This window comes from Sus scrofa, chromosome 1 (assembly GCF_000003025.6).
Source record: "Sus scrofa isolate TJ Tabasco breed Duroc chromosome 1, Sscrofa11.1, whole genome shotgun sequence".
NCBI lineage: Eukaryota > Metazoa > Chordata > Mammalia > Artiodactyla > Suidae > Sus > Sus scrofa.
Window position 1 is genome coordinate 104,835,399 of NC_010443.5, and position 18,065 is coordinate 104,853,463.

The window sequence follows — 18,065 nt, forward strand, 5'->3', positions numbered from 1 at the left end:
TAACATTGCCCAGTGCTTATTACTGTTTTCATTAGCTGTTATAATTTCTAGATATCTGCAATGCATCAAGGCTATGCAAAGCACATTATATATCTTTTGGTAATTTATCTCAATATCCTTGGGAGGTATGCATATTTTCCCCATTTTGGGGGGAAGTAGTCAAGGATGTTATACCACGTGCCCAAAGCTATGTAGCTAGTAAGTGGTACAACCAACGAAAAACCCAGGTGATCAGATTCCATGCTCTTAACCACAAGATCATACTGTCTGTATTACAGAAATACCAATCCTAGAATGTTTGGATTTTCTAACAGATCTGCCTGGGCCAAGGTTGTACATTAAAACCAGTGACTTGGAGGAATTCCCATGTGGTTCAGCAGGTTAAAGATCCAGCACTGTCACTATTGTGGCTCTGGTTACAGATGTGGCTGGGGGTTCGATCCCTGGTCCAGGAACTTCTACATGCCATGGGCTCAGCAAAAAAAAAAAAAAAAAAAAAAAAAAAAAAAAAAAAAAAAAATGGAGAGAGGGAGAGACTTAAGAGAAAAAAAAAGGCCCCAAACCCCAGCAACTTAGAGATACCTAGGGTGATTCTAAAGTGAAATGAAACTTCTGAATATTTAATTTATTGAAGATCATCAAATACTTGCTAACGACAACCAAGTTGTAGAGAGCTTTTGGTCTACAAAGTGTACCCAAGAGCCACAATCTCATGGTTAAGGACACAGACAGAAAACCTTGAAGGCAGACTGTCCAGGTTACTATCCCAGCTCAGACCCTTACTACATGTGTAACCTCAGGTATGTTTCTTCACCCCTTTGTGCCTTCTCCATTCCTTTATCCATGAACAAAGAGCAGTACCCATTTCATAGGATTTGTGTAGGAATAAATGATCTAACAGTTGCTAAGTGTTCAGTGTCTGGCACAGACTAAGCACGACAGTAAGGGTGTGTTATTAGTGTAGCCACATCAGCTCATTAAGCAGGCATCATTTGTATCTATCTTGTAGACCATGAAATAGGTCTGTGACCTAACCAAGGCCACTGGGTGACTTAAGTAGAGGATATGAGACATTAGATTAGGAAGATCTCCTTATTTCTAGTGCAATGTTATCTCCACCCTACTCTTCTACCACCTTTTTTTTTATACCAAAGTTCCTAAGCCAGGGATCAAACTGAATCCTTTACACCTTGAGCCACTAGGGAACTCCTACCACTTTTATTGCTATACTCATTCACTGGAAATATTTTTCAAAATAACACGCATAATGCACTGAGTTGCACTTTGAGGGGACAAAAAAGATGTATGTAGAGCCCTTACCCTCTACAAAGCAGTTACAAAATTCAGCATCTCCATAATAAACCTAAAGGACAAAATGTCCCTGTGATACAAGGTATATGATTTTATTTTTTGAATGTACAACTTTCTCAAAAGGGCAGACTTTCTCATTTTTAAAATGCGACGGCTGTTCCCCAAACTGGGATGTTAGTGACACTACACTCAGAATTTCCCTAAATATGAAGGATTTTAATTGTGAAGCTTCACAATTTAAATAAAAAGTATACCAAAGAGAAAAAAAAAATGTTCAACAATACATGGTGTTCTGGGTTTTTAGTTTAGTTAAACAATATGCTTTGAATGAGTATAAATGAAGAAAGAAATGAATGAAAACTTCTAAAAATGCTTTTTTCCCCTCCCACCTTGGTGCTCCCAGTTTATTATAGGGTTCCCTTTAATAGCCAGATTGCTGATGTAATTTATTAAAGGGAAAACAAAATAGCATTGTTTGTAAAATAATTACCTATTGGGGTTTGAATTTTGTAATTCCAACTATATCTGCCTATAATCAATGTCTAATTCTGTTTTCTTTTGCCCAGTATTATTGATTAAGCTGCAGATTATATGTGGCCATGTCTTGTATATATTTAAAAATAAAATTCTTCTAAAGGCACTCTATGAGGAACCCCTAGGGTTTGGTACTGAAATTTCAATCACGAAGCACATGCCTTACTATTAAGCATAATGTAAGTGGCAGAAATTGTACCTTTTTATTATATAACAATACTTTCAAACAGTACAACGGTTACAGAAACAGGCTTATTTTCTACTTAGCTTCATGGTTAAAAAAATTCAAATGGATTCAACAAGTCTTCATCACCAGGACATGAGTATTTTTTTTTTTTTAAATCTCAGCTTCAGGAGAAATGAGAAATGAGTTAAGTACTGCTGCATTCTTAGACAAATTTTATTTTTATCTCATCTGCTAACATCTCAATTGGTTTTCTCTTAAATGTTAACATCTTATGATAAAGCCCCAATTTTTATTCTCCACTTATTATTGAATTATATTGTACTTCAAGTTTGTGTCATAATGAGCAAGCCAGAAAATATTATTGTACCCTGGGCTTATACACCTGAGCACCTGTGAAACAACCGAATTCCCCAAACAGGGTTACTCAAAAACACTTCCGCTAAGAATCAGCCACCTACTTGAAACAGCCTTCTCATAGCAGCTAATGATATAATGATATACTGTGCCAATCGGTAGAATGAAAGCCATTACAATATTATTATAAGTATAATCCAGGAGGCATATTTAGAATGATATGGGCTGGGAGGGAGGAGGCTGCTGGAGACAGTTAGGAACTCTGTCTCAGATGATATCAAAATAATTGCTCCAAAACAGCATTTTCCTAAAATCCCTAAATGGGAACAGCAAGTGGTGACAGTGGCAGTTTTTTGGTACGTGCGTGTGCGTGTGAAAATCATGCGGGTAATTTTTCTGAAAAAACACAAGTCTTTCTGATAAGAGTCCATGTTTCACAAAGGAAATGCTTTTTAATCACTGTGGCTGAAAATTCTAATGACTAAGGGCAACACAACAAAACATTTTCTTTCTACTTGACTATGAAGGGGGCTGTGCAAAGAAATGCCCCTGTTCTGCTGCACTAAACACTCAAAATAAATTTGGTGAAATTTAATCCACACACAGATCTTCCTCTGATTAGTCTGGCAGTAAACGTTTATCTATCAAGTTTCAATCCTGGCTGGATATTTATGACTAATTCCTCGGATAACAAAATTAGACTGGAAAAGACAATAGAAGGTGTCTCTAAAGGACTGAAATAGAATTCTTAAAAAGTTCTTTTCAAAATAGAATGAGGACTTTCTCACTGAAACTTAAATCATCTTAATTTCCAACCTTGAAATTTTACAGAATGCAAAATCTTCTGCACTACCCTCATTTCTCTGAAGAGGGAGTCATAAGCTCTAGCAAAGCATAAAACTCCTCAAATAGCTCTGCACCTATGCAACAGCTGCAACTAAGAGAAAAAAAAATTGGAATCATTCACATGCTGCTGTTTTGAGATAAAATAATGCAGTACTTAAAATTATAAACTTTGCACCAAATTTTAGGAAAGCTCTCATTCCTTTTAAAAGGAGCATGCCTGTGTATACACACACACCATGAGACAGTTGAAATCCAGTTGAAAATCTCACGCTATTGCTCTGAAATGCAACTTTATGTTCAGTGTAAGAATTCAGTGCAATATATTAAAATAAAACAACAAAGTAAGCGTCTGTGAACAGCCTGATAGAATTTAACCTGCCTTAGGAAAATACAACTTTGCTATTTTTGAAGGGACCCTTCAATCCCTTTAGGATTATTGCTACGTATTCTGAGACCATCTTATTTAGAGTCCTCCAAGTTTTACCTGACTTTGATTCATGACTTTCAGACAGACAAAAAAATTAGAATTGCTTGAAAGCAGGCAACGACACCTTGAAAAAGCAGAGTTGTCAATGATGGGGGGGCGATGAAAAATTTCACAATGTTAAAAAATAAAACAAATGTTTCAATCAATGAAATATTAAAAGTTGAAAAAATATTTAACCAAATATTAAGCCAAGCATCCAAATCATTCCGCAAATATAAAATAAATGCACAGTTAAGCCAGATGCTGCATAACAAGTTTTTATAATTTCAACACACACACAAGCCTGTCTTAATTCTCTCTCTAGGTAAAGCAGCCTTATAGCAGCTTCTTAGCTTGTTAATAATTAAACCACTCAGATGGCACCCAAGACTTCACACAAAATATACTCTTCAGGGAAAGTGATAAAATAAGGTTCAAAATAACAGTTCCCTGAAATGTATTTCTCCTTTCTCAATCAATGAGTCCGGTTTTACACTAAATGCTATTGCTCTGGTTGTTGAAATTTCAACGTAAGTCCTGATTAAATCTTAGTGGGTGAAATATTGAGAACTTGGTTAAAAATAAACACACACACACACACACACACACACATACACACTGGGGGTGGGAGGGGAGACACATCATGCTTACCACCTTAGATGAGCTTGCTTAGAATAATCACACAAAGCTGGCTAGGAAGGCATCTCTATTGCGGAGAGAGCGAGATAGTGGTGTCTTGTCGGAGTGTTTCACGCACACATCCTCTCATGTGTAAAGATAATCCCAGCAGACCTCAGAAACACACAACCCTTTCACCATAGCTAACTTAAATGTTTCTCCTCTCCTCTACATGTCTTCTCACTTGATATTTAAAATATGCACACACCAGAAGACAGCTTTTTCAGGGGAGCAAGACTGGATTTCAAGACAGAGAGGATGGTGGAAGAGGACTCTCATTTTTCCGGAATTCTGAACAAAAATACAGAAATCTTTTAGAAAACTCCTGAGAGAACAGAATGCCTGATGGTATAGGTGTCACATGAATTTTATACGCTTTTTGAAATATTTTAATGGAATGAGAACCCCCCCAAAAAGCTTAACTATACAGAGTCTCTTATATTTGTTTCATAACCAGCAATTCAAAAAAAGGGGGGATAATTTCTATAACTTATAACTGCAGTGGAGAAAATTAGATTGGATTTCAAAGAAACAGTGTACACGCTAAACTTCGGAAGCCTTTTATTTAGTGATTTCAGTATTAACTGAACAAAAAAGTCAATACTTTCTTTGCGATGAACATTTTCTCAACTTTCAAGGTGTTTCCAAATGTCAGGTTACATATTCTAGGTAAATTCTGTGAATAATACCTTTGTCCTCTTTGGGATGATTTAATTGCCCTATCCTTCACTTCCTTTCTGCCAATACATTTTCATGACAAATAAGAATAATTTTAATATCCACACTTCATATTTCAATATCATTAATTGGAAAATGGGTACACTGAGTGTAAAGTTACTATTGCGATCTATCCTAATATTTTAATGTAAATACCTACAGTTAAACTTCTCCACAAAGTATCCACCTTTCTAGGAATAAACCTTGAAGAAGCCCCTCCTTTTATATCTTATCACACTTCTTCTAGACTTTTCTATAGAGAATGGAGCTCAGGTGGCTGATACTTAATTCACATTAGAATCAACATAAAGTCTATTTTAGCAAAAATTTTATTATCACCCAAGTTAAATTTTGTTCACATGAAAAGCATCATTATGATTTCCTTAAGATCACTTTCAAAAGTGATGGGGGAAATAAGGTATTTTAAGTACTGCATTTTTCAATCCTATGTAACTTCTGGTCTTAAAAAACAGAAGAAAAAGAAAAAAAAACAACAATTACCAACTTCTCTTTTAAGTTGTTTGTGATTTCCTCAAGCCTTTGAGGAAAAAAACGTGTTTTTTTTCCTAAAATAGATTAGAGTATAAACTCAATATCCTGTTTGCAACCTTCAAATATGAAGTTTTTTATACAATGGAAAATCTACAGAACAGTTGATGCCATCAGCATGATCTAACTTTTCCTGATGGGTCTAATAATCTCTTCCATAAAATAAAGTCTCATCTAGACTTTAAGACTTTATTTAAGAATTCTCTCCTTTAAAAATTTGATAAAAATGTGTAGTGCCTCATATACACTGAGTTTTCATTTTTCAACTTTACCTAATGATTAATTCATATCTTAAATTTTCTTGGAGGGTCCAAATCTTGTTTTAGACTCTTTTCAATAGCTGAGATTGTTGTCCTTAAAATTCATGCGTTCAAAATTATCTCTGGTCACTTAATAAAAGCTTGTTAGATCCACCTGAATTTAAAAACAAGGGCCAGGCAAAAAACTAAGGCAGTTTAACACAGAAAAATCCTTTCTTGAAAAGTACAGTTTGGAAAAAAGATAACCCATAACAAGTGCGGTCACAGATGATTTCTGAGGATAAAACTTCCTATTTTCAGAGAACTTTGAAGTTCCAGGGGTTCCAACTAGGAATAATAGTAAGACTGTCACTGCAGTTACAAAATTGAATTAGAAGTGGATACAAATTCCATGAATGTTTGAAGTAGGGTGGCTGTAGTTGGTAATAGTTTCTGGTTAATGTATACCATTTTGAAACATTCCAAATAATAAGATGAAGGTTTTACATGTTTACATATTGGTGCGCACGAGAGGTTCTGAAAAACTATTTTGGTGTTTGTGTTTTTTATGTGTGTTTGGAAAAAAAATTTTTTTAAACAGCACAACACCGATTTGTTTTGTTTTTGTTTTTGCTTTCTAGATTTTAATGCTTCCACGTTCATTTCTAAGAATCATGGATCATTTTTCCAATATGTGATTGAACTTGGTATATTTTTCTCTGTATGAATTCATGATTCAATACATATGACAAGTAGGCTGTCCAAAGCGATGAAATTTGCTGGACAGAGCAGTAAAGTGGAAAAATACTAAGTTTAAGGCAATACATGGCTTCCAAAAGGAAAACCCCAAGACGAAGAAATCAAACAAACAAGAAGTTCACATGCAGAGGCAAGGAATTAGATAGGCAAGATAAAAAAAAAAGAAAGAAAGAAAAAAAAAAACCTGGCGTCCACAAAGCACAAAGCTGTATTGTTAAGGTCTCATTAAAAGATGAGGGCTATAAGAAATTGAACTGTGGCTCCAAAGAGCAACATCCTCAAATGGGAAGAGGGAACACGCAAAGTTCTGCAATGCCAAGCAGGGCTCTTGTGGGCAATTAGATAGTTGTCATCTCACGCAGTGCCTCCTTTAACGAAACATCACCCCAGCCCTAACTACAGGCCTCTGTGCTCCCGAGGGACAGTCTTCCTTCCCTCCACTGCGCCTGTGCGTGGTGACCCCGCGGGCTGGCTCTCCCGCCATCCTATCACTGCCTGGCTTCCACAGTGACTCGAGGTCTCTAGGTGCAGTGCCCAGTACAAACACATTCAAGAATCCTGCCAGATCCATGGCATGATGTTGGGCCAGGCTTATGTTTTCCTCTCTCCCACAGATGCTGCAGTTATTTTCAAAAACAGGGCCAGGCCAGCCTCTCCCTCTCTTGATTTCCTGTGAAGATCCAGCCTAGTGGTGGTGCGAAGTCCAGCCTCTGCACTCTAGTTGTGCCATAAATCATATCTGATTACAGACGTTACCATTTACATTTTCTGCGTTTATGTTAAGGGAGAGAAAGGGCCCTTAACAAACAGAAGGGGGGAAAAGTGAGTTGACAGAACAGATTGTGACAGGTTTATTACTACTGATCATGGTCAATATGTATTGAAGAAAACATATAAATGTCTTCATCTAGTCATAATCACTCCAAAAGAAACCTTTTACTATCCCAATGTTTTTAACTACTTAGATGTCTTAAAAATATTCATACATAGTGAAGTAAGTTTTAGAAGTATTTCTTATCTGATAAAAATTCATAAGTTTATTGGAGCTTAAAAGAAGACTATGCCTGGCAGAGGTCTAAATATAAAAATATAGATCTACTGGGGCAAAAGTGTTACAGTGTCTAATACAGATTGTCTCTTTAGATCAAACTGAAATAAATACTGTGGGCAGTGGTAAGGCATGTGGATTCTGTTATGAGTAATAAGCAATACAATTCATACAACAAAGCTAATATAAACTACGTTAAATTGCTCTCAAAAGAGAGCTGAGATTTTTTTAAGTAATGACAATAAATAGATGATAAATTCTAAAATCAACCAAACTAACTTATTCTTCTTGCTTAAAACAAAGAAAACAAAAAATCAAAAAACAATAAGGATAAAATTTCCATTTCAACTGAATTTTTCTGCTTGTCTTTTAAAAAAGAGGCTCTATTTACCAAATGTTCCATAAGGACCATTAAATCTTGAAGCCAACATAAATTCTCTAAGAAGAGGAAATCCTAAAATGACCATCAAAAGCCTGAAATTAAATAATACAAACTAAATTTCCCATTCCAGATTTACCGGGAAGAAAGGGAGATACGCTTTTATATTTCTGAACATAAGACAATGTACCAGCAATACATATTTGTCTTAACAGCAATGGAAAAGAAAAACAAAAACAAAACAAAACAAAAAAAAACTACACCAGAGAAATTTTGGTGACCGTGAACTCTACAGAAAAACTTATAAAAATTTATAATTTAAGTATGAGAAACTGCTGTTGACAAGGATTAAGCATTTTGAGACTATCTAATGCCACACCAAAGCACTCCTTCAAAATTGTGCCAATTTCTGCATAATTTTAGCATTGGAAAAAATAAACTAAGTTTATCTGAATACAGGACATAAATGGGGTACTACAGCTTTAAGTTTTGCATGGCTTTTATAGCAAAGACTTATGCTATCATTTCCCAACATTCAAAGGTCCACTTCTTGTATTTAATACTGTCCATATTAGCCTCAGGCATGTTTAAAATGTAAACAGCTGCAAGAACTACATCATTTGGAGTTGTCATAAAAGCTATTAAAAGCTAAAGTTTCATCTACTTTAAATCTACCACAAACTTCAAGCCTAAAACACGCTTATAGAAATCTGAGGGGATATTAGCCAATTTCAAGACAACACAGAAATTCAAAGAATAAATCACTCAGTATGTTTTTAAGTGACTTATTGGTAGTCCAAAGTGACTATTTTGTACACCACTGGCAGTTTTATTTACACATATTTTTCTATATTTAATGGTAATTTTGTGATGCTTCTTCAACATTACCAAGCCTATGATAATCAGCATACAAAATTTGTTTTTTTTCCCCCCTGATAAGTCTTCTTCTGATATATTCGCTTAATAATTTTTTGGATGAGCTTGAACTGAAATCAAGTCAAACACACAGGTGTTTGGGTTAATCTAATCTTAGCACATTTGCAAAACCTATTATTCCCCTAATTTATTAAAAATGAAATAAAACTAATATGTGAGCCCTGATTGGTAATATTATTTTCAGAAATCCAAATATGATTTTATTTAAGAGTACAAGAACTTATGATAAGCCTCATTAGCATTCTTTTCAAAGAATACTAGTGCCCTACAGAACACAGAATTAAATTAAACTAAAACTATGTATATAAATATATCACAGGAGGGAATGGAGAACCAAAAAAGGAGAAAGAGAAAGTAAAGAGGAAATAAGAAGAGGGAAATTCGTATTTTTATTCTACTATATTTTCATATTTTCCAGGGAGGAAATTACTAGAAAGAGACCAGTTCTAAGCAAAATTAAGGAAAATCATTTGGGAAGTCGAATTTGAATATAAGAAGATATATTCTTATACAAGAATTGAAAATAAGCTATCATGTATTCAGCTGTGAACACAACCAACTTTTGCTATGTTGTCAACTGCAGAGACTGCAGCAACTCCTGCTTATAGCTCCAGGTTTTAAAAAGACCCAGAATGCCTTTGGTTACAGCTGGATTCTTCTAGTTACCACCTGGGATTCCAGACACTAATGGCTACTGATGCAGCTACCTTTGCAGCCTCCCTCCAGTAACCTCTCTAGAAAATAGAGACATTCACCCTGCACTCTGGGCTGAAACCCATGTAAATTTTCCCTAAATCCTCTCCACAAATCTCCTTTCGCATGCAAATCCATAAATCATCATAATACCGACAAAGAATTTAACCAACACATGAAACTAATACTCATTCTCCGGAAAGCTCTGTGCAGGTAAAACTCCTTGAACTTCAGGCACCTTTTCAAGTCTCTCTTCAGAGCTTAGCTTGCTGAATAGCAACACAACCACCCTGTCTCCCAGGATGTGCAATTAATCACTGCAACGTGGGGTCAGGTGGCTGGAGGTAGGGGTTATCCCTACCTCATCCACATTCTAGATAAACATGCTGCTCTGGAGGATGGAACCTCATGTGCTCCTATCTCCTTCGCATCAACACAAAGCAGAGCAAAATAAACAATAATACCAGGCAGAAACAAGCCGTACTTACGGAAGATGGCAAACCTGGAGGAACTTTTCGAACTTTCTTTGTCTGTACCTCTGAAAGAAAATGAGGAGGCTGTGAGGTCCCCTGCATGCCCACACTCCTAACTAAAACCGATTACCCCACGAAGCCATTTAGGTTTAGACCAGATTTTCTTAAAGCGTTACTTTAGCGAAGCGTCGGTACCGCCATCGTCTTTTCTTTTGGCAGAAATCAAGTTCTGCCTCTTTCATAAAAATGAGGAGATTTCACTTTTTAATGCTTTGATTTTTAAAAGAGGTTCCTTATATGGGCAGCCAAGAGAAAATGAGAAGCGAGCATACACCCAAATAGTTCTCCTGCTCCTCGAAGTTGTTAACATATCCACCCAAAGTATTACTGGGGGGCGGGGGTGTGGGGAGTCATGAGCTTGACAGTTAAGCAAAATTTTATGTTTTGCTTTTTTTTTTCCCGGGGGGTGGGTGGGGTGGGATGAGGACAGATTGAGAGGGTGGTATTAAAAAAGAAAGAAAGGAAGAAAAAGACTACTACTAATCACTCGGGCATTCAAACAGAGGAATACCTTACCCATGGCACTACTGTGAAGAGGCCTCCTCCGGGGGTTATTGCTAGAATACTGATAATACTGGGAACCAGGTTTGGTGGGCGAAAGGGTTCCTGGGTTGCCCATATCCATGTCACCTCCAAGGAGACTCTGCTAAAAGGTTAAAAAGGAAACACAAACATATAAGGTTAATTTTTTTACATTCACCCCCCCCCAACTGATTGTTAGTACTTAAACCAACGCAATAAAGGAAACAGCATCTGCTAAGCTGAGACAATTAAAACCCAACACAACGAAAAGAAAAGCCGTCTAAGAAGCTCTCACAAAGTTTGTGAATTGGGGGTGTTTTACTCTGGAGAGGAAGGCAGACGGTGGTTCTCTTTAAACAGCATTTTCATCTTTGAAAACCACAGAGATCTTCATTTTTATAAGAAAAGGGCATTGGTGGGAAGCTAATACTTCCTTTATCTAGAGTTAGGCTCATATCTGGGAACTGTTCATGCCCTTCCCTTAGCAAGAACCAGGAAGAATCTGATTTTTCGAAAACACACAACTCCCCCCCAACACACAGCTCACATGGGGGGGAGAGGGTAAAATGCTCATTTCCACGGAGAACTCTGCCTCTCTGCTTCCGCACAGCGTGACCCTCCCCGAATTCACACGGCACCCCCAGAAGAGACAACGCCAATCGAACCAGGAGGAAATTCACATCCTCACATTAGCTTCCAAAATTATAGAAACAGTAGGCATTTCTATCCTGTTCCTAACAGGAACACGTTTACAGGACCTCAGAATGCCCTCTGGAGGGCTATCAGAAGAAGCTAAAACACATCCCCACAGATTCAACATTTACCTGAATGCTAGAAAACTTCCACAAATATCATGAACTTATCATGGCGTGACAAATTACTAAACTTTCCAAAAAGGATGACAGAGGAAAGATGATATAATAATATTCCATTTTCTAAAAACTACGGAAAAACTTACCCATAATATATAAATCGCCTGATTATACTCTGCATTGAACACATTGTTCTTTTAATTATTCTGATATGCAAGAAAACCAGGGTAGAGACTACCCTTTCTATTAAGAACATATTTACTATTTAATAAAGAAATTTTAAAATTAAGTACTAAAAAATCTAACTTTATCGTTACTTGTAATCAACTTTTACTGACTGAACTAATTACTGTCCTTGATAAAGTACAGAATGTGTTTTCCCTAATCTAAATTCTAATCACCATGTCACTCACAACAGACTTAGGGATGCTTCACTAACACACTATTCACATGCAAAATACTCTAAATAGGCCAATTATGACTCTGCCCCTGTTCCCTGGTTAACCCGCTGAGAACTGAAAAATTTCAGAAGGCAGTCACCAACTAAAACAAAGGGTCCTTGTTTTAAATTAAGACAGTCTTTTTGATTCCTAAATAGCTCAACAAAGTGGCATGTCTTCTAGTGAAAGCAGTTGGTCAAATATGACCCATAAGCTGGAAAATCAAAAATTCAAACCTCCCCTTTTCACTGCCATATAGCCAAATATCATAAAGAGAACCTCTCTATTCCGATGGATTTTTGTGAGTGCTGGATGAGTAATATTTAAAGGACTAATCAGCTACTGACAAGCTTGCCTTTCACTGCTGCCAGTTTAAGACTTCTTCAAGGGACACATAATAAACGTTATTAAAATAAAACTTCGGGGATGGGATTTTAGGCTGGAAGGACATTTGCAGTATAAACTCATTTCAAATATCTTAATATTTACCACACAAATGCCTGATCCAACCGGATCACTTACCAGACAAAAAACTGACATCTGCCTGTTCAATGACTGCCTCTTCCAAATTTAGGTAAGGTATCAAAAGGCAATGAAAAACTAAAATACAGAGTTTTCTACACATCAAGAATCCAACAGTAGAACATCAAATGGTTTCTTTTACCACTTTAGGAGTGGCATTTAAAGATTTTAGAATCTTGATAAATCTTGTTAACAAAGTCTACATTTACTTAAGTCCAAGTTTTCCTTGAAATTTCCATCAATAAAGCCGTAAATGATTTAAATCACAACCTCTTCAGAGTGGGGTAAGTCTACAAAGGAGTCTTCATTTCACTGGAAAGAGGAGTTTGAAAATGATGTTACTGATAACTTTGTCTTTTAGACATTACCCTTATTCCTCCATTTTTCAGATTCTAAAATTATACAAAATATTCCACAAAGGGCTGAGCGGATAGGGTGAAATGCTTGCTTGTCTTTTTAATGAGCTTAACCATTGCTTAATTCTTGTTGGTCCTGGTGGCAAAGGTTTTCACTCCCAAGAAAGTAGATGCATTCAATAGGTCAACATAAAAACAAACAGGCTTGCTATACTGTGTTTGAGCAGCATTCACAAAAGAGCTGTAAAAAATATCAAATGATAACTAGACAGCTCACTGCCTGTGGCTGACCTTATTGTTTTTAATTTTAGAGAAAGTCATTTTCATGGGCCAGTTGTAAAGAAATCACACATCCAACTCTCACGTGGGCAGCCACGTAAACCATGTATTGGGACACAAGACTGGCTAAGAGCAGACAGAACTTCAGACATTTAAGGACTCCTGCTAATTTTTTTTTTTTTTCCCGACAAAGCACATTCCTCTTTCTTTTTAGATCTGTTTGTTCCTTTTTCTTTTTCACTCGGACAATAGAATCATTCTTCTAAAGCATACAAAAATAAGCATTTCCTCACACTTAAGGGAGGCCCTAATCACCCTCCTCTAGGGAAAATTAAGATAAAAATATATGTGTTCTTATTGTGGAATACATTTGTAAAACGAACAATGACCATTTACTATTGTTTGGCCTTCACGTCATACATTTAGCTCTTTAGCAAGGAGAAAGATAAAATTTTTCCACCCACTGAAAGCCTGAGTTTATGAATTTTAAAAAGTTAATGGCATTCAATTTAATGAGGTAAATTAAATATTTCATGAAATAGATGAGGCATTCCTTTATATATGAATTTACCTACATGTGTATATACATGTGTGTATACATATGTATATATACATATGTATACACACACATACATATATACACACACACATATATATACATATGAAAACAAATTTATACTTAAAAGTTAAGTTAGAAAAGCTAAAGTCTACTTTCAAAGTGGGCAAATTCATCTTTGCCTTAAATAGGATTATAAGGGTTTTAAGGTTTTTCACATTGTGCAAGCTCACGGCCTGCGGTTACGCTGGGTCCCAGTAGAGAGCCGCCCTCGTCTGCCAGGAAACACGGGAAGCAAGATGTGGTGTCTCGCAGAACTAACCTGTAAATCTTAAAGCCAGAATTGAGCATTTTGTTTAACTGTCTGCAATGTGATGCTCTGATCTCTTCCCCTTATTCACTCATTTTCTTCCAAAGACCAACAATTTTAAGACATTTTAAAAAATACCTTAACCAAAGAATAAAATACACTGACTTTGTCAACTAGATTTAAATATTTGGGGGTCCACCCTCTGCAATCAACTCTTCAGCAAAGAGCCAGTCCCAACACAGCCACTCAAATGCCAAATGCAGCTATTCTGTGAGGGGCCCTTTGAAGGAGACGTTTTGTTTGTTTCACATCAGATCTGGATCTCAGACTATCTTTCTAACACATTTGCAACCGTGCTCCCCACTGCTTTTGTGGGGGAGCTTTTTAACATCCTTGATCAACCACCGAACTTTGCTTATGCAACCAAGAATGCAAACCATGAATTAAACTTGGGTAACAGAAAAGCAGCATATATCTCAAATTAGATTTATAACTGAATGGTAATCAAAAATAGAACTAACTGCTTCGAGCTTAAATTATCAACTTTTTTCTTGTTAAACTAAAATCATCTTGCGCTGAACCATTATTTCATTTCAGTCAGCGCTTTAAATGTAATGGGTGGGTGGGTACATTTCTAAAAGGGAAGATTATATTTACCCTTAATTATAGATAGGAGTGAGATCAGAGTATGATGAATGCTGCTTTTTGGCTTATAATTAATTCATCTAATAGGTGAATGACCTTGAATTTCAGAGTTGGAATCTGGGAGAGAGGGGGGAAAAAAAAAAAAGAAGTAGGAGGAAAAAAAAAAAAAATCTCTGGGGAAAATCAAACGTGCCCCTGGTTTCTTAGGGCTTTTCTCTGATTTTGCGTCACTCCCATTACGTTGTGATCCGATATCAGACACAACATCTTGGGGGGATGTTGTAGAACAGAGAAAAGCAGTCTCAGATGAAACCAGATTAAGCTCCTTTTCTGAACTATTGCCAAATGCTTGTGAGTCTAATTCATGTTTGGGTATTCTAGTACTCACACAGCTGCAATTCCATTCTTTCATCACAAACCTAAGTGATGTATAGTGGCTTTGTATGGCGAACTGACTCTTTATAGCCAGGAATTTTAGATGGCTCTACCTTAATATGGAAATAAAATTCTGAACTGCTCTAAAACTTAAAATGCAGGATATTATGTATAGGGACCTACCAAGCTGTAGCGCTAAGTGCAGAATACACATTGAGAAAAATCATAAATGAGATTTGTTTTTAAAACTTTTTTTTTTTTTAATCACAACTGAGGTCATTTCTACATAGTTAATCCTGCACAGAATTGGGTTTTCAAAGACAGTGCTGAATAAGATTCCTAACAGCCATGGGGAAGTTTTTGCAAATCCCTGTCAAATAGCTGCTGCTGAATTTGCCATTTTGACCACAGAAGGGCCATTGCTGACTTCCTATGGTAGCAGGAGGGGGTGATAATTTTGCTGCTGTTGGCACTTACTCTGCAACCCAGAAGATATCTCGCACCAAAGGGCAATGTAAGAACGCAATATTTCCACCTGTCCACTTTTGAACTTCAAAGCTCAAAACTGAAGTCTTTAGCATGTCTTTATTCCTGATACCTGAAGGTACAGGAATGCCCCTTTATAGTTTATTTTGATTTTGGTCCTAAGCTTGGTTTCAACAAAAGAAGACTTGGGAAACTCAGAAAGATAAGATGGCAAGGATAGATAACTTTTCGAGACAGGGACTTTATAGATTGCTATTGAGCCGCAGAGAAATGCAAATGATTGAAATTAGCCTTTTGTCAGGGTTTGTTATTTCTACTTTAAAAGTATAATGCGCATTGTGACAAGTCCAAGGTTGAAACCAAGTCTTTTAAGGAACGATAGAGGGCTTTGAGGTCAGACAGATAGGTGGAACTCAAGTTCAGAGGCGTATACATGCAATGTGACCGGCAGGTGGTTATCCAACTGCTCAAAAACATGCTTTCCTCCTCTGTAAGAAGGGAATAATAAATGTTCCATCACAGAGTTAGCAGAAGCAGATGAAACAACATATGTACAATGTCCAGCAGAACTGAAGTTCAGCACAGAGTCACTCTCCTTCCCCAAATTCATGGTCGTATTACCAGCCGCTGATCATTATTTAAAAGAGCCCTCAAAAGTTGTGAATGACTGTCATGTCCCCTACATCACTTTCAGATGAAAAGTATATACTGAGATAATAATTTTGAAAAGTCACTATGAAACCAGAGAGAGTTAAATATGGCAGTCTATATAAACAGTGATGATAGCCTTGTGGCCCATAGCTCTGCTGGCAACAAGAAATGGCTAGTTTTCCTCCATATTTAATTTAAAAAATCTGGCCAATGATCAATCTCGATAATTTCAGCTTAAGTGGCCATTTTCCTGGAAGTACCACAAGGATTACGTCAACGGCTCATTTCATCTTGCTCTTGCAAGCTTGAGCAAACTGCTATTGTTAGTTCAACTATTCGTGAAATCAAAACTAGTCACAGTTAACCGACTGGATATGCAAAAATATGTATTATATTTGACAGAATTTGATCGATCATGTGAGGTTAAATTCAGATTCTTACTCCTGCATTAGCCACTGAAAAATGACATCAAATATGGTTCAATTTTGTTTCTCCCTTTGCAAGGCCAATTACAGGCACCGAGTGGACATTACAGTATTTATCAAGTACTAATTTTGCCAATCTTTGCTTCCCCCACGACATCACAAAAAATAAATGAATGCCCTTCATAGTTTTGGCTGTAAATCTGCATAACTCCCAAAGAACTCAAATGACCTTGAACAAAACTATTCATTTTAGGAGTGATTATATTTCACCAAACATTTGATAATGCAAATATCTTGTCTTTTCCCAGAGAGACACACAACACTTCATATTTAAGTATTCTAATGCGATGCAAAGGTTGCCATAGTAACTATTACTTAATGTATAACAGAGTAATAGTCAGGTAAGAACTCATGCATTTTGGTATGGAAATTACAAGTGCCTAAGGGTTGACAAGATTATGAATTCACCTGTTTGACTACCTATCAAATTAAAGAAAAAACAACATTATTTATTGCATACAATAACATGAGGAGGACTTTCCTTGGTGTATGGAAAACCATTTTGGAATCCCAGGTCATCTACTATATATTAAAAAGAGGATTACCTTTGTTAATGAGAAGGTAGAAATTTAGAAAAAGAAAACATGAAAGTAAAATGTAACCTACAGTAGAAGTGGATTTGAAGAAATTTACATTAGCAATATACAATTTAAGACAACTACCTGCTTTTCAGTTTCTACTCCTTCTCAGTTCAGGAAGTTTATTTAATATATAATCTGATAAGTATGCTGTAATCACTACTTGCCTTAAAATGTTTCTCTTCAGCAATTTTGTTCCAAAGTAAAAATAGAACAAATTTGAATAAGACCTGTTAACATACTAGGGAATTAGCACCATTTCTCCTATAAATATAAACATGTGGCTATAATAAATGTGCTGAAAAGTATATTTGGCCAGCTTGCTATTTTAGTAAAATAAAGGAAGAGCAAACTGTCGCATGTCAGTCTTCTCCATATTGGGTGGGAGAGGTTCCACTTCAAGGGTGTTGTAAATGCCCTCCTCCCAGAACACCAATCTATAAAACCCATTTTCATGTAGAGACAGTCCTCCCAGAAGACAGGGACCAGAAGTTCATTCACTCATCCTGCTGACCTAGCACCTCAAATAGGTGCTCATATAAAGTCGAATGGCCAAGGACTTGAGGGTTACTAAAACCAAGATACTGGCAACTATCTCAACTTGTACATAAGGCAACAGCTCACTATATGGCATGAGGAAATGGGGGTTATCTGCAGAAGCAGCAAATGCATAATGAAGTCTTCAAATCATCATGAAATTAAGTCCTGACTACCCTCCCAAAGCTACAGCAGTCTCCTGCTACAAGAGGGCCTATGTTCAGTGTGCATTGACAGATTACCTCCTGAAGTTCTCTTCCAAGCATGTGTGGCATGAAGGCC

The 18,065-nt window shown here is 36.6% G+C and overlaps 1 protein-coding gene across 30 annotated transcripts in view; it reads right to left on the reverse strand.

Annotated features, from left to right (window-relative positions):
- Window positions 1-18,065, reverse strand: part of TCF4 (transcription factor 4) — a 361,111-nt gene that overhangs the window by 116,590 nt on the left and 226,456 nt on the right. For 25 of the 30 annotated variants that reach the window (XM_021093491.1, XM_021093499.1, XM_021093435.1 and 22 more), the window contains 2 exons: window positions 10,746-10,875; window positions 10,185-10,234 (listed from right to left, as the gene is read on the reverse strand). In XM_021093491.1, the coding sequence (XP_020949150.1) occupies window positions 10,185-10,234; window positions 10,746-10,875 (180 nt within the window). The remainder of the gene's footprint in view (window positions 1-10,184; window positions 10,235-10,745; window positions 10,876-18,065) is intronic. The other 5 variants (XM_021093587.1, XM_021093476.1, XM_021093452.1 and 2 more) reach the window with 1 other exon arrangement.